This window comes from Pithys albifrons, chromosome 2, assembly GCF_047495875.1.
Source record: "Pithys albifrons albifrons isolate INPA30051 chromosome 2, PitAlb_v1, whole genome shotgun sequence".
NCBI classification, from domain to species: Eukaryota; Metazoa; Chordata; class Aves; order Passeriformes; family Thamnophilidae; genus Pithys; species Pithys albifrons.
The window spans coordinates 115,157,522-115,180,527 of NC_092459.1; the positions used below are offsets into that span (position 1 = coordinate 115,157,522).

The 23,006-nt window shown below is 45.0% G+C and overlaps 2 protein-coding genes and 1 long non-coding RNA gene across 14 annotated transcripts in view; 2 read left to right on the plus strand and 1 right to left on the minus strand.

The window, feature by feature from the left end:
* Positions 1-11,611, plus strand: part of XPO1 (exportin 1) — a 35,188-nt gene extending 23,577 nt beyond the window's left edge. For both annotated transcript variants that reach the window (XM_071582178.1, XM_071582179.1), the window contains exons 14-25: positions 1,287-1,468; positions 2,185-2,341; positions 2,451-2,614; positions 3,150-3,284; positions 4,111-4,294; positions 5,247-5,353; positions 5,685-5,879; positions 6,504-6,672; positions 7,303-7,437; positions 7,541-7,700; positions 7,778-7,874; positions 8,539-11,611. In XM_071582178.1, the coding sequence (XP_071438279.1) occupies positions 1,287-1,468; positions 2,185-2,341; positions 2,451-2,614; positions 3,150-3,284; positions 4,111-4,294; positions 5,247-5,353; positions 5,685-5,879; positions 6,504-6,672; positions 7,303-7,437; positions 7,541-7,700; positions 7,778-7,874; positions 8,539-8,685 (1,832 nt within the window). In that variant the 3' untranslated portion in view covers positions 8,686-11,611. The remainder of the gene's footprint in view (positions 1-1,286; positions 1,469-2,184; positions 2,342-2,450; positions 2,615-3,149; positions 3,285-4,110; positions 4,295-5,246; positions 5,354-5,684; positions 5,880-6,503; positions 6,673-7,302; positions 7,438-7,540; positions 7,701-7,777; positions 7,875-8,538) is intronic.
* On the minus strand, positions 11,257-15,657 carry LOC139685396 (uncharacterized). Of its 2 annotated transcripts, none has more exons than XR_011700102.1 (4): positions 15,060-15,657; positions 14,037-14,084; positions 13,691-13,770; positions 11,257-13,464 (listed from the first exon to the last, which is right to left on the minus strand). It is a non-coding gene; the product is annotated as an uncharacterized lncRNA (long non-coding RNA). The 2 variants fall into 2 exon arrangements; XR_011700101.1 differs by having other exon boundaries at positions 13,691-13,774.
* Positions 15,658-15,920: 263 nt separating this feature from the next.
* Positions 15,921-23,006, plus strand: part of USP34 (ubiquitin specific peptidase 34) — a 103,017-nt gene continuing 95,931 nt past the window's right edge. For all 10 annotated transcript variants that reach the window (XM_071582180.1, XM_071582188.1, XM_071582187.1 and 7 more), the window contains exon 1: positions 15,921-16,223. In XM_071582180.1, coding sequence (XP_071438281.1) covers positions 16,181-16,223 — 43 coding nt within the window. In that variant the 5' untranslated portion in view covers positions 15,921-16,180. The remainder of the gene's footprint in view (positions 16,224-23,006) is intronic.

A 23,006-nucleotide genomic window follows, 5' to 3' on the forward strand; every position in this document is an offset into this window, starting at 1 on the left:
TTTCTAATCCCCTTTGTGTTATAGGTATAGCCAGTGTAAAATTAATTGTTGTGATACATTATTATATGGAACACAAAAACCACTTATGTTTGATTTCTAGTTTTAAATAGTGACTATTAAAGTAATTACTGTATGCCCTGAGCCTTAGATGTATTTGTATTTGTAGGAAAATGCAGATTTAGTTCATGCTGCTTGTAGTGTATTATCTTGAAGATGAAAAAAAAAAAAAGGGAGAATGTGGTGGAAGCTGTTTTCTGTGGTCCTGTAAAAATCTATTTCTGAACCTGGCCTTAAATTGCTCTTGCCTTGCTGGGATTTGGAATTGTGTGTTGGAGACACTAATCCTATTAGGGGCTGATGCAAGTGCCTGAGTTGTGATACCTGAGTGTCCTACCCAGGATGTCACCCAGGGTTATTGCACCAGCAGGGTTGGTACCACTGGAACAGAGAAGCAGAGACAAGGGGTGGACTTGCACTCTATGTAATGCCCCCCGTAGGCTGCCAATCCCACATTCCCTATGGCCCATCAGAACAGATGCCTTGTGGGAATAGTTTAGCTTGGCAGCTTTACTGATGTGAGACATCATTAATCTGGACATTATTGAGGGGCTGGAGTGGGTCCAAAGAGCAACGAGGCTGGAGAAGGGACTGGAGCACAAGTGCTGTGGGGGGAGGCTGAGGGAGCTGGGGGTGTTTAGCCTGGAGAAGAGGAGGCTCAGAGGTGACCTCAGCACTGTCTAGAACTACCTGATGGGAAGTTCTGGCCAGGTGGGGGTTGGTCTCTTCTCCCTGGCACTCAGCAATAGGACAAGGGGGCACGGGCTCAAGCTCTGCCAGGGGAAATTGAAGTTGGAGATGAGAAAAAAATTCTTTCCAGAGAGAGTAATGAGACATTGGAATGGGCTGCCCAGAGAGGGAGTGGATTCCCCATCCCTGGAGGTTTTTAAGGTGAGATTGGCCATGGCACTGAGTGCCATGATCTGGTAAAGGGACTGGAGTTGGACCAAGGGTTGGACTTGATGATCTCGGAGGTCTTTTCCAACCCAATCCATTCTATGATTCTGTGGACTTTCCACATTGCCTGCGTGGGAGGCTTTGCTGAGATCCCTCAGAACAAACTTAATCAAATTTACTGTCTGCCTTTACAACACATTTTAGCAGATTTGTGTTTAAATTATCTCATTTTGTCACGAGTTCAGCAGAGAAGCATTTCGCTGTTGTTTTACTTACCTGTGTGACCCAAGTGCTGCTTTCAAACGTGCCTGTCCCCCCCCGGTGTGTTCCAGTGTACCTGACACATCTGGACTATGCAGACACGGAACGAATCATGACTGAAAAGCTTCACAACCAAGTGAACGGCACAGAGTGGTCCTGGAAGAACCTGAACACGCTGTGCTGGGCCATCGGCTCCATCAGCGGGGCCATGCACGAGGAGGACGAGAAGAGGTTCCTTGTCACAGTCATTAAGGTACTCTGGGGCAGAGCTGAGGGCAGCCAGGCTTGCACAAATACTGCCCTGTGTGCAGGGGGATAGCAATAAATGAGAGGGAAACCTTACAGCCTGAACCCAGGGCTGATAAATCTGTTAGCCACAAACAGTGCATTGATCCAAATTTAGTTCATGATGAAATGGTTTTCTTTGGGCATGCAGAAGAGATGGAAAGGGATTGTTGATGAAATAGGGAGGATGGGCAACATAACCCATGATTTTAACTAGTCTGGCCAGCTGCTCTTTTGCTGTTTTCCATGCATTCATTGTTTTCCATGCATGCATCAAAGTCAAATTGTGGTAAATACATGCATAATACTTCTACAAGACATATGAACTATTACAGAAAATTTCGTTGAATTTCTTCCATGTGATGTGGAGTCTGTGTTTTAGTGATGTCACCTACTCAATCAGTATAGAGGACTGTGAGGCTTGAGGAAGTCCCCCCTGCAGGACTCTCAAGTTATATTTAAAATGGAGATTCTCTAGTTTAAAACAGTGGTCTGGGTTTGTCTGCAACTTCAATGATTGCATCACTCCAATCTCAGCCCACTTGTTTGGTTTTTTATTTCTTCATTTGGACTTTGAACTTGATTATGGCTTTAATACAGCTCCTTGTAGGATTTTATGCTTTTAGTGCTTTTAATTGAACTGCACAAACTTGAGGAGGAAACTAAGAATTTGTTGTGTTGTAGGATCTCCTGGGACTCTGTGAACAGAAGCGAGGAAAGGACAATAAAGCCATTATTGCATCAAATATAATGTATATAGTAGGTCAATACCCTCGGTTTTTGAGAGCTCACTGGAAGTTCTTGAAGACAGTAGTCAACAAGCTGTTTGAATTTATGCATGGTAATTATCTGGGCTTTTTTTCATTTAATTATTAAAAAAAGAAGATGCCTATACATGGACATGTATGGGGGGAAAATGCAAAGCCTTGATTTGCCTTGATTTCCTTCAGAAACCCATGATGGTGTCCAGGACATGGCTTGTGACACTTTCATAAAGATAGCACAGAAATGCCGCCGACACTTCGTGCAGGTGCAGGTGGGAGAGGTGATGCCCTTCATTGATGAGATCTTGAACAACATCAACACCATCATCTGTGACCTTCAGCCACAACAGGTATGGTGGGCTCAGTGCTGAGGAGAATTCCCAAAGACTAATGAAAGGTAGGGGTGTTTTCTAAGGGTTGAATTCTGTTCCTGAGTTTTTTTTGTTGGGGACAGTCAGGGTCCAACAGCACAATCAGATTGCACTGCTGAGATGTCACGTGGAATGATTGGAAGCGGAATTAAAGTATATTCAGTTGGGATTTTGATTTCTGGAATATTTTAACAAAGAAGGAAGGCACTGAATCCAACTTGGTGCTTCTGCTTTGGGAAAGGACAATGCTATACTATAAGAGGATGTACCTGCAGCTCTTGTATTGGGGAAGGAGGGGGTGAGGAACAATCCAGAAGGGAAGGGCAGAGCTCACAAAGTGAGAGCAGTGTGCACGTGTGACACACACTGAGAGGCTGCAATAACGTACTGAAACTTTGGGCAGACCTGGCATGTGGAAAAAGGCACTTGGAGGAGTGGTGGAAGCCTGCCTGGCAGTGCTGGGTTGTCCCTTGCTGCCCTTTCACCTCCCTGTGTGTACTACTGTTGCCTCCAGGTGCACACATTCTACGAGGCCGTGGGGTACATGATCGGGGCACAAACAGACCAGACTGTGCAGGAGCACCTGATAGAGAAGTACATGCTGCTGCCTAACCAGGTGTGGGACAGCATCATCCAGCAGGCAACAAAGGTGAGCCAGAGGTGCCAAATGTCTCCTCTCTCCAAGTCAAGAGAAGCTGCTCAGTGTTTCTCTTTCCCCTGGTGTCCCATGAAGTGCACAGAGCTGGGGTGGGCTTTGTGACATGATGGCTAAAAAGGGATTGACATGGCAATGAGTGTTGTTTTGAGAGAGGAGATTTAAATGACAATGACTTGTTTAAGTCTGATTTAAAGCATAATTTTCTGTTACTGTACAGAGCATGTTTCAGTAGTTTCAGGCTTGCCTTTCACCTGGCTTAGTGGGTTTTCTTTTTTGGTAACAGAAGAGTTAAAAGTGCTAAAAATACTATAAAGCATGTCTTTATTTGTTACTTTTATCTTACATTTCTTCAGTCTTTCAAAATACTTTTCTCTCCCCGTGTTAAAGAAAAAGTTAACAAGAGGCAATCCAGTTAACCTAATTAAGAGCCTGAAACTTCAGTGAGCTTGAGTTACTTTTCCTATTTGGATCTCCCTCTTAAAAAGAGACCATACTTATTTCCTTTGGACCACTTCTGTCTGGTTTCACCTTTAATCTCCTTAGGTGTTTTTCTTTCTGCAGCTGCAGTAATGCTTGTACCACTGCAGCAAAAATACTTCTACAGAAGAGCAGAGTGAAATCAATTGAGGTTTTATGCTGACTGTTGCAGCTGGTGACAAGTGGCATGAAATAAAGAGCAGTGTGTGTGCATATGTGTATTTATATTCAGTGATATGTTCTTTAAGGCAGTGTATAGATAAATTGTTTAAACTTTTACATTGAAGGCCAAAGGGCAGTTGTATTCACTAACCAAGGTGCACTCTAATTTTTTTACCAGAATGTTGATATCCTGAAGGATCCTGAAACAGTGAAGCAGCTTGGTAGCATTCTGAAAACCAATGTGAGAGCGTGCAAAGCAGTTGGCCACCCCTTTGTGATTCAGCTGGGAAGAATTTATTTAGATATGCTGAATGTGTACAAGTGCCTAAGTGAAAATATTTCTGCAGCTATTCAGGCTAATGGTAAGAAATTCCATGTTCTTCCTGGAAATGTGGGCTGGCAGTGTCTGCCATCAGGTTTCAGAGCACATCCCCGTTGGGTTAATGTCACTGATTTTACTGTTTGGGAAGGTGGAAAAGGGTTGAAAGTGCTCTTTTTGTTAAGCAGTTGTTGTATTTAAATAAAGAACTGGTTTTAGGAGGAAAAAATCATGTCTAGATGAGGTTTAAGGAAGATTTGGAGCACTGGAGATGCTTACTCAGAATTAATAGGCATCTTGCTGGAATGGAGTTGTAGTGTGTGCTCTTTGAGCTGCTTCTGAGTGTTGAAGCCTCCCTGTGAGCAGAACCTCAGTCAGCTCCTCACAAGGTGTCAGCAGGTTTGGTACCAGCCTGTGCTGCTCCAGAGCTGCCCTGCAGGGCTGTGACTGCAGTGGGGAGCCCTGAGAGGCAGGAGGAGCCAGGCTTTCCATCAGAGGAATTACCCATTGCCTCACCTGTCTGTACATGAGAAATCGGGGCCTGTGGTGTCTCAGCAGAATGTGGTGATGAAATGAGTTGGTTTTTGAGTTCTGTGTTACGGCCAGTGCAGATGGTGATACTTGGAAATGGGAATGTTAAATGAGGCTTACCTTGAAGGAGCTTCTCAGAATTCAGGCTAAAAGGGGCTGAGGAATCAATGCTTTTTCATGAAGCAGCCTCAGTGGCCAGAATTTATCCTGGTCAGACACAGTGAAGCTGAGGAAGCCGTTGCTGGGGCTGTGGGTCTGTTGTACTCCTTGACCAGCAGCTGCTGGGATTGCAGTTACCTCAGAGAATGTTTTTACAATTGCTGAAGATTAAAGACAGTGTCTTTACTAGTCTTCATCATTTGGATATAAAAATCAAACGTTCTCTGGGGTTTTTTTGTTCATGCGAAGTCAGTATTTTATTTTCTGCACCTCACAGTATTGACTGAAGCTTTAAAATTTTCCAGGTGAAATGGTAACAAAGCAGCCCTTGATTAGAAGTATGAGGACTGTAAAAAGGGAAACTTTAAAACTAATTTCTGGCTGGGTGAGCAGGTCCAATGATCCACAGATGGTAAGTAGATGCATTTTACACAAATAACTCCTAAGATAGAGTTGGGAAGAGCCCTGGTTTGTATTCTGTTGTTGACTGAACCAGTTGGTCACAGGAGTTTGCTTCAGGAGGTCTGTAAAATATGAAGAGTTATGATTATGAGAGGTATGTTTAGTTGTGTTTGAGATAGTTCACTTTTTAGCTGAGAGTGATCTTGCAGGGAATAAAGGAGGTTTAGGAGCCCTGTGGGGGGTGGATACAGGTGGGAACACACCTCAATGTCCTTGTTTAGTTACTTTGTCCTCAGGAACTGTGTGCTGCACTGGCTCACCGTGGTTTCCTCTCCCATCAGGTAGCTGAAAACTTTGTTCCCCCGTTGTTGGACGCCGTTCTCATCGACTACCAGCGCAACGTGCCGGCAGCGCGGGAGCCCGAGGTGCTCAGCACCATGGCCATCATTGTCAACAAGCTGGGGGGGCACATCACTGCTGAAATACCTCAGATCTTCGATGCTGTGTTTGAGTGCACATTAAACATGATCAACAAGGTATGGATGTTAATCCCGGGGCAAGACCGTGTCCCTGGGAGTGTCATTTCCATATGTGGTGTCTTGAGAATCATCTCCCTGGGTTTTTGCCAGTCACAAAGTGAACTTGTGGTACTTGCTGAAGTTTCTGCTCAAACTATCATTGATTTTTCTGGGCCTTGGAATGCTGTGCTCCTGGAAGCAGGAGTGTTACTTCAGTCAAATGTCAGTGTAGGAGTAACTGCTAAAATTCATAAATGTTTTAAATTCATGAGTGTAGATACTGGCCAGTCCTGTTGAGTGTTTCCTCACCAATGCAGTTGTTGTGCTGTGGTGTGCAATGTGTGTTTGCAGAAAGCTTGAGCACCACCACAGAATTAGTGCTCTCTGTGTGGTGTGTGTGGCCTGAGAGGGACTGAGGCTGTGGCTGAGGCTCAGCCTTTCCACTGAAAGTTGTGTCTGTATAGGAGATGGTCTTGCTAAGCTTTGGTGGGGAAAAAGTCACTGAGAGAGAAGTGTAACCTTTGCTTTGCACTTAAACCTGGGATCTCAGTGCTGGTCTGTGCCAGCTGCTGACTTGCTCTCCTTAACAGAAGATCTTAAGATGGAAGACTTGACTTTTCCCCCCACCCCTTCTCTTTCTAGGACTTCGAAGAATATCCTGAACATAGAACAAACTTCTTCTTGCTACTCCAAGCTGTAAATTCTCACTGCTTCCCAGCTTTCCTGGCCATTCCACCTGCACAGTTCAAACTTGTCCTGGATTCTATTATTTGGGCTTTCAAACATACAATGAGAAACGTTGCAGATACAGGTAAGTGGAAGTGTTTAATACAGATCAGATATTTTCTGGTAGAATGCTGGATTTAGTTAAAATTGGCATATCAGTCATGGGATTCTGCACTGCATTTGCACAGGAATAACGTTCCTGTGTCTCAGCTCCGTGGTGTTGGCCAGGTATCCATGAATGGGCTGAGAGACTTGGCTGCCGTTTCATTGCTGTGGCTGTACCAGGAGCACAGTTACAGTTTCTGAAATGGCTGAATGAATGAACACCTCAAACTAGTGTTAAAAAAGGTTGTGAAACCACTGATTTTGTAGCCCTTTGTCTTGTATTGGTGCGTGGAAAGAATGAGGATAAAAGATGGTGTTTAGTTGTGTTTCACCTAGAAAAGTAATTTAAGTTTACATGTAAATCTGAACATGAAAACCCCTTCTGTTGTCTAACTGGCAGTCACCTGTGCGAGTGAAGAGGTCTCTCAAGTGCTGTGATGGTCATTTATGCTAATGATGCTAATGAGCTGCTAATGAGCTGCAGGGGGCGGGTCTTGGCGGTGCTGCGGTGCCCTCTGGTGGCTGCCTGAGGAAGTGCCCGGGAGAGACCCAAACCCCACGGGTGTTTTGTCCTGTGGGTAACTCAAGTTTTCTATCATGTGTTTTGCAGGGCTTCAGATCCTTTACACTCTACTACAGAACGTTGCCCAGGAGGAAACTGCTGCCCAGAGCTTCTACCAGACGTATTTCTGCGACATCCTGCAGCACATCTTTTCCGTGGTGACGGACACCTCGCACACTGCAGGTAGGGATGTGCACCCGTGTGGGGCAGGGCATGGAAACCAGCCTTGGGAACAGCAGAGTGACAGCACATCCTGTTGGGAACAATCCCTCTGTGCTGCCTGCAGGTTTGACAATGCATGCCTCGATCCTGGCCTACATGTTCAACCTGGTGGAAGAAGGAAAGATCAGTACTCCGTTAAACCCCGGCAATCCTGTGAACAACCAGATGTTTATCCAGGAGTATGTGGCCAATCTCCTCAAGTCTGCGTTTCCTCACCTGCAAGAGTAAGTCTGCCACGATTCACTGGTGCTTCCAAGTGGGTTTTTCCTCCTTGGAATACTAATTGGTGTGTTTGTGTTAGTGCCCAGGTGAAGCTGTTCGTAACAGGACTGTTCAGTTTAAACCAGGATATTCCTGCCTTCAAGGAGCACCTAAGGGATTTCCTGGTCCAAATCAAGGTATGTTGGGTGTCCTGCTTTCAAGACATAAAAGGAGTTTTCAGCAGGATATTGTTGGACAGAGTCTGATTGGGAGATACAGCTCTTTAAAATGCAATCAGAGCTCAGTGCAGTGGCTTTTGTGACTGAGGGGTGTTCCATGCAATCTGTTTCAGTGGGATTTAGTTCTACAGATTGGGCTTAAACATCATCACTTGTGTTTTACACTCTGCACACAACTCCTGTGTCTGAGAACTTAAAACTGCAGAACTTTAATGGGTAATAAGTTCATTTTTCACCAGATTTTGTTTCAGTTCTGTTTGGAATCAGGGCCAATTGTGAGATTTGCTGCAGTAATGCTGTGCCTTCATTTTTCCAAAGGTGCTGGAATTCTTAAGATTGTAGGAGAGAGTTTGTTAATTAGTTTTGAGATGGCAATTGTCAAGTATTTCAGAGTTGTAAGGATTCTGCTTTAATTGTAAAGATTCTGCCCCAAATTCTGGGTAACGTGGTGAGAATCTTCAGTTACTTTGCATTGCTTTCTATTAATTCTGACCTTAGGAACAGAAACCCAAGCAAACAGTATGCCAGAAATTGGGAAGGTGTTTTCTGTACCATTTTGGAAGCTTTTAACTCTGCCCAAAGCATTTGACAACAAACTAATGTTTTTGTGTGAATTATACAGGAATTTGCAGGTGAAGACACATCAGATTTATTCTTAGAGGAAAGAGAAACAGCCCTTCGACAGGCTCAAGAGGAGAAGCATAAACTTCAGATGTCTGTACCTGGCATCCTTAATCCACATGAAATTCCTGAGGAGATGTGCGATTAAAAACGAAAATAAAACAAGTTTTGCAGTTTTCCTTCTGTACAGCTACTTTGTTGTGATAGAAGAAAACAGCACTTGGATATTTGTTGACCAAAATGATGCCAATTTGTAAATTAAAATGTCACCTAGTGGCCCTTTTTCTTATGTGTTTTTTGTATAAGAAATTTTCTGTGAAATATCCTTCCATTGTTTAAGCTTTTGTTTGGTCATCTTTATTTAGATTTGCATGAAGTTGAAAATTAAGGCATTTTCAAAGTAATTACTTCATGCCCATTTTGTGGCTAAGGGGAAAATAGGCAAAACGTTAACTTGTAAAAGACTATATTGCAAAATAATCCAATTTCCTGTAAGAGTATCGATTTTAAATTCGGGCTCGTTTTCTTTCTAGCCTGTCCTGCAGTCTAGGAGAAAAGGTAAAGAGTAAAGCAGGTTGAACTCCTTGTTCAGCAGAGGACTCTAGTGCTGCCTTTGGTGGGAGCAGTTAGCAGCTTTTTGGACTGAGTGGTAAGGCTGTAGGCTACGTGTATTTGCAAGTTGTATGGCAAGTTCGCAGCAAGATCATGTGCATATCATCCCATTGTAAAGCAACTTCTAAAGAGTATGGGAACACAGTACAGTTAGTTATTTTTACACAGTTCTTTTGTTTTTGTGTGTGTGCTGTCGCTTTGTCGACAACAGCTTTTTGTTTTCCTCAATGAGGAGTGTTGCTCATTTGTGAGCCTTCATTAACTCGAAGTGAAATGGTTAAAATATTTATCCTGTTAGAATAGGCTGCATCTTTTTAACAACTCATAAAATAAATAAAAAAAATGGCTTTTGAGATGACTTATACTAATTTACATTGTTTACCATGCTGTAGTGCTTAAAGAACACTACTTAAAAGCAAAATAAACTTGGTTTACATTTATTTTTCTTTCTTCGGCTTATTCTTTTATTGGATGAAAATGCTGTGATCATATTTAAGATTTGTATTTGAAGGTGTAGGAGAAGTTCCTTGAGGTCTAGATAACTTGCTTCTGGCTTGCCTCATCTCAAGGACTTTGGCTGTGCTTGAAGTTAACATGAACTAAAGTTGGGTTCCATTTGGAAGTACAGTAGCTGTTCTGACTTACCTCCATGGATAAATATTCCATACCACGTTACTATCAAATGCCAGGAATGAGGTACTCTTGCTCTTTTTCTCTCTGGACTCTTTGCAATTTATTTCAAAGAGGTATTGCACTGTATCTTGACTAAGCAGTTAATAATAGTCCGTGTTAATAACACGTGTAGACAAGATCTACAGTTATTTTTGTACCTAAAGTTTTGTAGTTAAATGATTTTCTCAGATTTATGAACAGTATGGACACTAAGGTTGTGTACAGTCTTGGCTTCCCCATCTCTGTGATGTCTTGTCTCTGTTTCTAACAGTTGATGTCAAGCTCTCCCACAGTTTCTCCAATCTCCAGGTTGTCACTGCGATGCCAAGTGTGGCCGTTCCCTGAGAGCTGTAAAGCCGAGGCTGGGCAGGAGTGGAGGTGTTTCTGTGCTGTGGCTCCCTTTGTGCTGTGTGTTCCTTTGCAGTAGAAGTGTCTGAGTTAGCAGAGTTCCTGTAGGATTGAGCTGGGCCCGGGATGTTCCCAGTCCACACTTGGTGCTGGTGCCCATCCCTGTGTGCTTTACAAAGCTGCCACTGGGTCAGCTGGCACTTGCTGATCCTGGGAGAGAAGGTTCCTCAAACCTTCCGTGGCTGGGACTTAGAGTACAGCCCACCAAAACTGAACTGCTGTGTTAGCAACAAAACTCTTCTTTCTTCCTCTCCCTGGAGCTCCTGATTTAAGCTCTTCCATGTCTTCCCGTTGCTGTGGAGCTCTTTGTTGTGCTCTGTGAAGGTGGCATCGTCTGTAGTGGGCAGTTCAGAGGGAAATATTTGAAGTGCTGTTAAAGGACATGCTTGGGAGGGACATGACAGGGCTGAGGTGCAGCGTTAGAGCGACAAGTCATCAACAGCAGTGCAAAGGGCATGAAATGGAAATAAATCCCACACAGAGTGTGGTGGCAGAATGGTCAGTGAGCTGCACAGGAAGGATTGAATTGGTTCTGATGGGTGGTGGCTTTAACAGTCTGGAACAAAACCATCCAGGTATGAAGTTACATGTTCCTTCCTCAAAGGCTGAAGTTGGTCTGGGGCTCATGGTCAGGTTGTCCACTGAAGAACTAAATGATCTAAACTCTCAAACAACAAATCCAAATTGTATTTTTATGTTGGTTCAGAGAAGAGTTGTTTAATTATTTTGATACCATATGGATTATCTAAGTAACAGCATTTTAATCTTAGGTTTTGCTTCCCTTTTAGATCTAAAAATTTAACTGTGGTCTTGTCTTGTTCTCCTCATTGGTGCCTTTCCCTGATCTCTGCAGCTGCTACAAAAATGCAGCTTGTGCAGAGTTCTGGATACCACTGAAGATCTGACTTGTGTGTGTGCATATTTCTAGTGCAGTAATCCTGAATGTGGAAAAAATATGACAATGTACATCTAAGAAAGTTCTAGTTCTAATGCACACTCTGTAAATCAAAATATATGGATAAAAAGCATGAACCATCATATAAACATCTACATAACTTGTAATTATATGTAAACCAATGTTTTGTGCATATTTCTATACAGATTTTACAAAACCCAGTTCTGTGTACTTCAGGTACATTGATAAAGATGAATTATTTTGGGGTGTTTTCTGTGTTTACATGAATTGATTGTCAGCTGATGGAGACACCCCAAGTACTTGTGTCAGGCTGCCATGATGTGTTTGCTACTGTAACTGAAGCAGATTCTCTTCCAAAGCATTTTAGATTAGTTGGTTTTGGTTTTTTTTAAACTAGAATAATTTGGTGTGTGTTAATCTGATTGGTTTAAGTGAACTATTTTCCAATAAAGCTAATATTTATGCAAAAAAAGCTTTAGTTACCTCTGACAGTTTTTAGCAGTGGAAAGGCAAGAAAAGGGGAAAAAAGGAGGAAAGTTGCTGAAAATGATGCATTAAGTTTGCCTGAGGTGAGGAACTTGCCTTGGTGTTGTGATGAGGGGCCAGACTGTCCCACAGCCATCACTGGGTTGTTGCTGGTCCCAGACCCCTGAGCTGGATTTGCTGGAAGGTTTGTCTGAATTCCCTCTCTCCACTTACTGGGTTTGTCTCCAAATGTTACAGAGCGAAACTGAAATGCTGGAGATTGCTCTTCAAAAACTATCTTGGAGCCAAAAGTTCGTAAAAAATACGCCCTTTCCTTCAGCTGCCCCTCAGGGAGGCTCCTCTGCACCTGATTCCTTGAAACTGAACTTTTGGACTTGCAGCTTCAAGAGATCCTTCACTGTACAAGGCTGATCAGGGCCAGGAGGGTTCCCTGGGGAAAAGGTCTGGCTATTCCAGCTGAGGGATCCACTTCCCACACACGCAGTGCCCCTCAGTGACCCAAAGCCCACAAACCCTGCCCGATTCCAGATGTGCAAACCTGCCCCCTGTGCTGCTGTTGGTCTGGGTGTGTTTCCCCCTCCAGGTTTGTGCTGTAAGTGGGTACAAGCAGATGGGCTTGAGGAGGAATATTTGGGAAGTTGAGGGTATGGATAAAATGAAGACACTCGGATTATCACTTTTATTTACTCCTGGTAAGTCAAAAGCCAAACCACTTTTTTCTAGGAGAGACATTGGGAAGTCTCTCCTCCAAGAGCCCATCATGTATCTGTGAGGGCCTGGGGGTTTTGTGATGAACACATTTTAAATCTTAGGTATTTTAAAATATCTCTTAGGTATTTTTAAATATTGTCTCAGCTTTTTGTGAGTCTTTATAGTCTTTCATGGTCCCAGTGTACAACAGAAGCTGCCTGGACTCTGGTAAGATGGTTCACTTGCTCTCTCATGTTTAGAAATACCTTATCTGTACTTATATTTTTGGCCTAATACAGCCAAATTCTGAGTATATTCTCTACTATTTGGGGTAAACCAAACTAATTAAATTTGGCTTCTCAGGGTCTAATTGAACGAGAACCTCGTTAAGAAGTTTGGAATGCCAAGAGAGCAATGAAAGTGAAGTGCTGCAATTTTAAAAGTGGGTCACTTGGTTTTGTTGCACGTGGCTTACAATGATTTCCAGCAGAGGTCACAGACAGAACTGGACTCCATCTTTATGTTAAAGAACAACAGGAGTACTAGTTCAGTGCTGGGACATTGCAAGTGTATGTTCTGAAACTCTTAATCCAGTCCTAAATTTGGATTAAGAATTCTAGTTTTGCGCAGGTCTCGTATTTCTGTTACTCCTCCAGAGCTGTGCTGGCACTTTACCAGAGCAAATATTTCCAGATGAGAAGCATCAGAGCCAAGGGAAGGGAAGACCTCCTGGGGATAGAACAACCTTGCTGGGATGGCACATGGAGAGAACAAAGGTCAGGAGAAGGCAAAGCACAGAGGAGCAGGAGGCTGATGATTGCTGTGAGCAGCAGTTACAGCTTTTCTCTTCTGCAATTTAATCTCTGGTTAAAATCCCTAGCTCAAAGACATTGGTGTGCAGTAGAAGGAATTTGGCTTTCAGTGTTCCTTGCTGCACAAAAGCAGGAGTGACTCAAGGTCACCCCTGCCCTTCTGTTGTGCTCCTGGGGCTCGGCCTGTGACACCAGAAGGCCCCTTTTCCTCCTGCTGCCTCTGTTTCTGTGGGGCTGCTCTCAGATCAAAGAGCTGCTCTGGCAGGAAAACAATCTGAGGTGTTCTGGCAGCTCATTTTGATTCAGTTACAGAAATTACTGCAAGGCCTGTCTGTAGAAGGAAGAAAAAGCAGAAAGTGCAAATTAAAATCAGATCATGCAGATTGTAGAATAAGGTTTTCTATGATAACAGAAATAATCTGGACGCATAAAAGGTAAGGCAGCAACAACATCTAATGAAAACTAATGCATATGGACAACACAAATTCCTCTGATCCACCTTTTGATGGATCTCAAGCTTTGAAATCAGTGCTGTGGGAGAGAAAGGTGGTCATTACCTTAAGTCAGGTATGAGCAGAACATGAAAATTAGTATACTCTGGACTGCTCCTTTTTCTCCCATCATAAGAGTTCTCAGGCTATCTGGAAGAGATCACACAAGCAAAAAATGCCTGGTGTATCTGGAATTTTAATAACTAAACCAGTTCTTAAATAGTTATTATTATGAAGGTTTAGTTATATATATAACTGGTTAGTTTAACAACTAACTAGCTAGTGGTGGTTAGATTTCTCTTAGTAGAAAAGACATTGATTAAAAAATACTATCAGGAATTAAAATATTAAGTTATACCCAATAAGGAAGATGAGTAAGAAGTTGAAGGGAAGTTTTTAGTGTTTTACTCACAGTCTTCCTCCTGCCTCTTATTAATATCCTTTGTTATTTTCAGAAATCCTGTTTGAAAGACATTTGCATTAACGTGTGAATAAAAGGAATAGATGAGGAAATCTGTGTCTTATGTAGACTCTGAAGCTAATTTTCTGTATTTGTTTAAATTAGTAAAAGGAAACTTCAGCAGGGAGTATTCAGGAATAGCGACCCTTGATGATAAACCCGACTTGGAAAGTATTTCAATAACAAGTAGTGACAAGAAGCGTGGATGAAAGATCATGCCAGTGTATTCCTGCCTCCCACCGCAGTTCTAGCTGTTGTTGACAGTAAATTGTGTCTTATTTTTAAACAGCAGCGGAATTCTCCGTGTTAGGGCTATTAGGAGAGCCTTGTGCAGTGGGAGTTACACACACAACCCCCGTGCTGGGATCAGCCTGGATAAATAAGCACGTGGAATTAAAAACCCCAGCACTGCATCTCCACATTGTCATGAGGCTTATTTTAAATGGAAAAAAAACAAACAAGACAGCCACCAAAGAACTCAGAACAGGTTTGGGTTTTTTTCCCTTTCTCCCCTCATTTTTTACTCTCTCACAAACAATATCGCATCTGCATTGCGGCTATTAATAGATCTGTTTTCTTAATTCTGTGTACGAGGCATTCAGGTTGGAGCACCACGCGGAGCCACCGCTGGGTGGTACCACAGAAATACAAAAAAAGAAATTGAGAAATACACATGAGTCCCCGAAGCTTTGGGGGAAAACCGGCCCCGATCCCTACGGTGGGATCCCCATTCCCGTCCCGCGGACCTGGCAGAGGGAGCTGAATTTACACAAAGGAAAAAAAAAAGTAGGTTTTTTAATGGAGAACAGCTGAAGATTTGTAATCCGTGGGTAGGAAACCTCGATCAAAACGCGTCCGAAACTGTAATCCACATAAATTCTGTACCTTCAGTTAAAATCTTTCGTTTATTAAGACAGACCGTAACTCTCAATGAAAAAAGGGCTGTTCCCAGCGACTCACAGATGCTCTACCTACCCTTAGACATCGCGCAGAAGAAATCACTGTCCAAAGAGAGAGGGGGAAAAAAGCAAGGCGGAAAACTACAGGAGGTAAAAATAAATTAGTTATTAGCAGAAAGCGCTCCCGCGGCCCTTCCAAGGCTCCGTGTGCACGACCGACATGGCGGCGGCGGCTCCTCCGTGCCCCGGAAAACGCCGACAACCCCCACCAGGGCCTGGAAACCGGCCTGGCAGCACGGGAATTTCCTTCTTATGGAGCTCCGGGACAAGCGCTCCCTTCAGGCGGGAGGTCCCCGGGGCAGCCCCCGGACCGGCGAGCGCGGCGCCGGCACCGCAGGGAGGGAAGGGGCGGGAAGGAGAGGCCGCTCCCCCCGCGCCCTCAGAGCGCAGCGCCGGGAGGAGAGTCCTGGAGAAGGGGAGAGGGCAGGGGGAGAAGGGAATAGAGCAGGGAGAGAAGGAAAGAGGGCAGGGAGATGTAAGGAAGGCAGAGAGAGGGTAGGGAAAAGGGAGGAAGGCAGGGAGGGAAAGAAAGAGGGCAGGGAAAAGGGAGAGGGCAGGGAGAGGCGCTTCCCGCCCTTCCCGGGCGCGCGCCCAACCGCCGCCGCCGCCGCCATTTTGCCCTCCCGCCCCTTTCCCCCTCCTTCCTGCCCGCTGCCATCCCGCCGCTCGCGGCCGCGCTGGGAAGGCGGGGCGAGGGGGAAAGGGAAGAGGAGGAGGGACTCGGCCACCTTCGCCTCCTCCCGCCCGGTCGGAAACTGCCGAGCGGCGCCCGAGCGCCCCGGCCCCCCCTTCGCCCGCGTCTCCTCCTCCTCCTCCTCCTTCCCCCTCAGCAAAATGGCGGCGCGTGGAGTCCCTGGGAGCCAGTGAGTGACTCGGCTTCTCCTCCTCCTCCTCCTCCTCCTCCCCGCTGCCGCCGCCGCCACAGGCTCATTTGCATTGATCAGCCGCCCCGGAGCCCAGACCGGCCCCTGCCTCTCCCCCCCCCTCCCCTTCTCTTCCCATTCCTTCCCGCCCCCTCCCTCCCCTCCCCCCGGTGACCCCCGCCCCGGCCCCCATCAATCATCAATCAGCAGCACCGAGCGGATCAATCAATGGTCGGGAGGAGGCGGCGGCGGCGGCTGCTGCTGTTAATGAACAATGTGTGAGAGCTGCGCCGAGCTGCTGGAGGTGTTAAATGAGAGTAAGTGCGGCCGCCCTCCCCCGCTTCCCTCCCCCCGGGCCGGGACCCCGCGGACCCTGCTCTGCACCGGGTCGCTCCGCGCCTCGCCTCGCTCCTCGCCTCTGCCCGCCCGCCTCGGCCCTCCCGGCCGCGGGCTCCGCTCTGCCCGCCCGTGAGGAGCTCCCTCCGTGCCCCGCTCCGCGCTTCCTTCCCTCTCGGCTCCCGCGGCCTGGGGCGGGCCCTCCGCCTGTGCCGCTCCATCCCCGCTCCCCGCGGGATCCGCAGCCGCACCGGGGCCTGCCCGGCTCGGGAGCTGCCCGGGAACCGCTCCGGCGCTGCCGGGCCTGGGCCGGGGCCCCTTCGCAGTCGCAGCTCGGAGCGATCCTGCCTCCCCTCCCCGTGCCGGCCTCGGTACGCGGGGCAGGTGCTTTTCGGGCGCCGGTTTTGCCGGAGCGGCTGCGGGAGGAGCCTGGCTCGGCTCGGCCCGGCAGGGAAGATGCTGGCGGGTGTTTGGCTCCGGGGGTGGTCTCCAGCTCCCTGCCGAAGTTTGCTCTTTCCCGGTGTTCCCGGGAGGGTCGCAGAGGCGATACAGCAGGTGTTCCCCCCGCTGCCGCTGCCACCGGGAACCTTCGGGGCTCGAAATTCCCTGTAGGCCTCGTGTATCCATCCCTTTGGAACCTGCGCTCCACGGCAGTCAAGGGACCTTCGCAGCTTCTCAGGGGCTCTGCCTCGCGAACAAAGACCAAAACCCACCATTTGTACGGATGCTGAGGAACTGAAGCAACTTACCTGCTGAAGTTTGCGATTAGAGGGAAGTTGGAACTGCCTCGGGGGTTAAACATGGCATTTTTCCTGGCTGCACATCCCATTCCAGCAGAGTGGAGCACAGAAAGCTGCCTCCAAAGGGTTGGGGTAGAGTTGTCTTTGCTCTCATGAGGCCCAATTCCTTGTGGTGTTTGTTCCTCCCGAAGATGCTACAGTAAAATGTTTTCCTCTTTCTTGCCGGGGAAGTGCTATGTGTGTGATGGCCAGTGTTTCACTGGGAAAGTGCAATTGTAGGTGTAAAACTAACTCTGAGGAGAGCCCAGAGGCCGGGATAAATCAGATTAAAAGGTGAACATCAGAGTTCTGTGGGGTTGTTAAATTTGTTTGCTGAGTTTGACTGAGCTTGTGCTTCCAATATCTTCTTCTGAGCAAGATACTTATTTAATTTAGGATGCATCCCTTATCTTTCTCAACTGCAGAGGTGGGGAATACCTTGATATTATAGACCAAATGCTTATAAACAGTAGGTTCAAAATAAGACTAAATTATCAGTGGTATACAATGACAGCTACTTGTTGGAAGAGATAATTTTCCTTGGTTTGGATGGATTGATAAGTAATCATGGCTTAAACTTGATGGAGATTGTTTTAACATTAAATGTGATATTTCAGGAAACCTCTGAAATTTCAGTATGAATTGATTTTTGCAGTCATTTTAAGGTAATTGAGATTTAGGCAGATGGATATCCCCCTATGGATAAAGCAGTGTCTTAAATCAGTTTTTTGCAGTTATTTTTTTAATATGTATATAGCTAAGGTATGGATAATTTAATGGTTCTGTTTAAGTTAGATAGTTGCTATTTATGAGTAAATTTGTCTTTTTAAGTTGTATTCAGTAGGGAAATTCTTCAGTACTTTTACTATGCAGTTAATTTTCCAACATGCTGCTCAGGTAACATGAGGTTTGGACTTCCCTTTGGAGAAAGAAGCCACTGTAAATAACCAGAACTATTTGGTGTGTGTTTGGGTACAAAGACATGTGATGGTGCTCCCTCCTCACTGGATGAGTTGAGAGGGAGGGCCAGTTTCTTTTATAACTTCCAGTTGAGTTCTTTGCATTTCTTGAGTAATAACGAAAGGTACATAATACAGAAACACTGTCAGACCTTGGTTTTTAAAACACTGCAGCAGAAATGAAAAGTGGTAGTAAAGAATGAGGTCATGCCTGAGATGCGAGAGCCACAGCCTGCCAGCGATTCCTTCTCTGCCCACGGAGCCTTTGGGATCATCCCTGCACTGGAGCTCCCCAAGAAGGGCTTTCAGAGAGGGCCAGGGAACAGCATTTTGTTTGTTTAGGAATTTTCTTGCTAAACTAAATATTTTTACATGGCTACATGGTGGCCTTTGTCTTCATTTGCCCTGATGTTTATAAAATATGGTTTGGTAGCAATTGTATGGCAGGTCACTTGGAAAGTGAATTGACAGCTCTCAGCGTGGTGTTTGGAAAGGAACACGTGGGAGGCTCCTGTTTTCTTCACAAGAAGTTCCCAACTGATGGGTGACAGAAGGGTGGAATTGAACAACACTGCAAACAAACAGGCATATTTTTATTAGAGGCATATTAATCCCATTGTAAACTGCTGCAGTGTTATCCCACACCCCCAGAGCAGGCAGAGCAGGAGATTTTGTGGCCTTTGTGTAGGCCCAGCGTTGTGTCCTGGGAAGTCTGCAGGTCCTTAGGCCTGGGTTTGGCACAGGCAGTCAGTGGCTCTGGTTCTGCTTAAGGTCCTGAACTGGAACCTTATTTTTTGGCCTGTTTTTTGTCTGTAAGTGTGCTTATATACCTAATATATATATATCTTTAATACAAAGCTTCAGTGCTGTGCTTAAGCATGAGAGGCAGGCAGCATTTTATGGTCAGAATCAGCAATGTTGGCATTTTTTGATATATTTATTTTTTCGTCTCTTGCAGCATCTTTATTTTCAGCATTTGACCTAAGTATGAAACCCAGTAAATTCCCTGCTCTTGAAGTTATTTCCTGAGAAGAAGCAGTGATTTCAAGTTATGATTTGATCCAGGAACTCTGCAAAACACAAATTCCCCTATGAAAAGCTCTGACTTCAGAGGAGTTTTTTCACCATAAGACAATCTGTTCACTCAAAGCAAACAGTCTAATTCCTCATTGAGTGCTGTAGCTTTGTTAGCATCACTTACCTTCTCCCAGGCAGGGTTTATAGCAATAAACTCCATAAAAAGTCTCATTTCTGAATTAGTCTTCTGCAATATAAACATTTTTAGTAAAAAAACGGAGGACACAATTGATAACTTTTTAAGATAAGGCTGTTTATTTACAGAAGGCTTAAGAGCAGACTCTCATGGCATTAATTGTAGAGGAACACTTATGTGTGTTGAGGACTTTCCATGCTTTTATGTTAATTTGCAGCATTCTGTATCCCCAGATGAACCCTGATATCAATGCTCTGTGCATTCCTTGGTTCCTTTGGATGCCAGATCTTGTCAGTCGAGGAGGGGTTATATTGAGTTTCATTTGTTCTCCAGTAATATTTACATTTCTGTGCTGTCCAGAGGGCCTGGTCAGGACAGCTCTGTTTTGCTGGGCACTCTGCAGATACCCAGACAGTCTTAAGCCTAAAGCCAGAAAATACAGAAGTATAACCTCAGCCCTGGTTGTGCTGTCTCAGGTCTGTTGTTCCAGGAGTTCTGCAGTCGCTGTGTCCCACCTGGAGCCGTGGGCATGGCTGGAGCTGCCTGTGGATCCGTGCGATCCTGGGACCTTCCGTGGTGCTCCGTGCTGAGTGTGTGAGGAGTGCAGGATGTCCTGTGGCCCCGGGGGTGCCTCTGCTCAGCTGAGAGCGGGACTCTGGTTCTCCCAGCAGTCCTGACTCAGCTGTCCTTGCAGGCCTGGCCGTGGCGTGGCCCAGAAAGCCAAGCCCAGCTCAGCCTGGTGGCCTGAGAGGCTCCCCTTGGGACTGCAGCTGATGTTGATGTGTGTTGACTTAAACCTCCTTGGATGGTTTTGGTTTAGGTTTGGTTTGTTCTTGTTGTTTGGTTTGGGGTTTGTAAATGTGAGAAACAAAAAAATTGACAGCAGGGAAAGATAGGTTTGATTGTGTAGTGGCAGTTTTGGTTTTAGGTTACCTTGGTAGGCCTTGGTTGGTCACAGTTCTTGGTTTGTTTCCTTCCCTGCATTCTGCTTTGCTTTGTTCAGTGTTTACCTCCTTAGCCCATTTTTTCCCTAAGAGCTCTGAAATCTTACAAAATCAGTTCACATTGATGAATAGAGGCTTCTGGGTGTTACTCTATTGCACCAGCTCACAGGTCTTTTTTCTCCTTATGTTTTCTCTTAAACCTTTAGTAAAATATAAACCATCCCACCAAATCCCCCACAGTTTACTGAAACACAGGAGAGGGATGTGGGCTAAATATTGTCTTTTTCTGTCCCTTACCACTGTCAGCTCTCCTGCAGAACTGCTCTCAAAATGATCAGGTCCATAAAACACTTGAGATACTGGAGTGCTTTACTGTTTGTGTAGCTTCAGCATAGCCCAGAATTTGGATGCTGAAGATTCCTGACTTCCAGTCACGTTGTTCCAGCATGTAGGAGATCCCAAGAGTGGCCTTGAAGGTTGGATGAGGGTATGTTTACCTTGAGGTAGGTGAGAAATTGGAGAGTTCCAAAACATTGCAGCATTCTGTTTGTTCTTGGGGATGTGGAGAGGATGGATCTTTTATGCTCTGAGTACTGGTGTATTATTTTAGATATTGAGTACATATTATAAGATTATTACAAATCTTGCATCATTAACATCCCTTGGCCTACGAGAGCTGCTGTTACTTGTTTAGTGGTTTCCTGAAAGCGTCAGGATTGATTATTCAATTATCTCTAGTGTTTTGTGCAGATCTAAAGTTTCATTTGACTGATGGTTTCTGTTGTGCAAAACTGTACAACAGTTGGCTCTGTTGTGTGGCTTTTTTCTTTTTAAGATTCATTTTTCTTTCCACTGAAATATTTCCATGTTCAGAAACCTCTGCAGAGACAATATGGAGAAGTTATTGCAGTAACTGCCCAACTTTACTACACTAACCTAAATCTTTACTGTCTCCTGTTGAAGAGAATTTGTTTATAAACTGAAATTCAGTAACTGTTTCTTGTTTACCTTTGACTTTGACCCTTTTTAAGATGATGAGCAGCCAGACTTGAAATGAAAATAACCTTTTCTTTGTAGCAGTATTGGCAGATTGCAGTTATGGAGTGTGGTGAAGTGCTGCTCCAAAGGAACTGGAGTAACCAGAGGGAAGGAATGAATGTAGGGATTTTTATCCTTCCTGTGAACTTTTTAAAGCAGAAGGGAAAGTGACACCGAGATAAAGTTGTGTTTAACTTGTTTGTAATTGTAAAGCAGTCGAAGGAAAAACTCTGTGACTTTAGTAGCTAAAAGGCTTCTGTTTTTGGAAAGATATTCCAGCTTTTGTTCTGTATGATTATTTTGCTTCGTATTATTTGATGTGATCAGAAATGATTTTGTCCTGAGCCTTTTCCTGTTCAGGCTGCTGCAAACTGGTTCTCTCTCATTGCTCAAGTCTCTTGGTCACTGATGCTGAAGATGAGTTACGTCAATCCCATTCTGCTGAGTCCTATGGGGAGTTGGGAAGCACTGACATGGATTTCCTGAGGTGCTGCTCGTTGTGTGCAGGGAAATCTTCAGCTGGAGAAGGACTTGTAGCAATACCCTCAAAGTTGGGAGGCTCTGCCATTGTATTCCTGCTTAGTTATGTGGGTAACTTCAAAGGAAATGAAGAAGGCAAAAAGGGAAAAGAACAGCATCCCTTTTTTCATTTGGCTTTTTTGTTTTTTTTCAGAAGATCCTTGATTAGTGTAGAACTTGAAAGCATCTTGTTTCCCGTGTATGAAATCTTCCTGTTAGATGATTTTTTCCCTTACCTTTCGGTGCTGTGTGGCCTTTCCTCTGTAAGGGGAGTTTTCAAGTTAAGGAATTCCTAAGAAATTCCTGAGCTGAGTCCAAGCTGTTGTGCTTTGGGCTGCCCTGGATGTTGCTGGTGCCAGCCCTTAGAGCTGCCCTTGGCTGGGCAGGTGGTTTGGGGCATCCTGGGCTGGAAGTGCCACTCCAGGGCTGGAGGGGAAGTACCTTGGAGAGCAGACCTGGCCCTGTTTCCCTGGGCCTGCCTTGGAGGTGGTGCCTTGGCTTGTGGAGAGCCAGGGAGTTTATCTGCCATGGAGGGCATTGGGAGACTTGCCCATTCTTTTAATCCATGGAATTCCTTTTTGCTTGTTTTTTTCCATGTTAAACAGTAAAATATGTTTCTTCCTTGCTAATACTGACTTTTCACTTGTGGGTTTTAATTCCTTGCTTCTTGATTTCTCCATGTCACTCGTTTGCTTCGTTTGCTTCTTGTGTTAACATTGAGTCAGAAAAGCAAATCCTGGAGTCCTGTTCTCTGTGGGCAAGTGATGCCATTTAGCATTTTAGTGTCTGGAAGGGGAGAGCAATGTTTCCTTCTCATTGCTTTTATTTCTTGTGTTTCCTTTTCTGAGTTCTCCTTCCCAGGTAGCCAGTAGAGATTTTTGTGGGCCAAGCTACGCCTGTGTAGTTGTCAGGATGCTGGGACAATGTGGAGAAGAATCTTAATGTCTTCAAGGGTTGTGATGGTTACTCAGTGCTGCCAGGCTGCAATTAAACAGAGTTGTGGCCATTTAGTTTCTATTGTTTAAGCTTTTTTGGGGTGATTTCTTTCATTTTTTGCAGCAAATTGATGATTTCTATAAAATGTGAAGGGATGAGAAACCATTCTTTTCACTTTGTTCTTTCCTTGTGTGGGAATCATTTTGCCATCAGAATGCTAAGCACGAACATGCAAGTGTGAGGATCTCTTTGGTTTAATACTTAGTAAAAACACCCAGCTTGTTTGTAGATCTGCAGAGTTTTATTTCTGGAATTTTCCTGATCCCTGTGTGGTGGAAGGTGAGCTGCTTGGGGGAGCTCTGGTGCAACAAGTGCA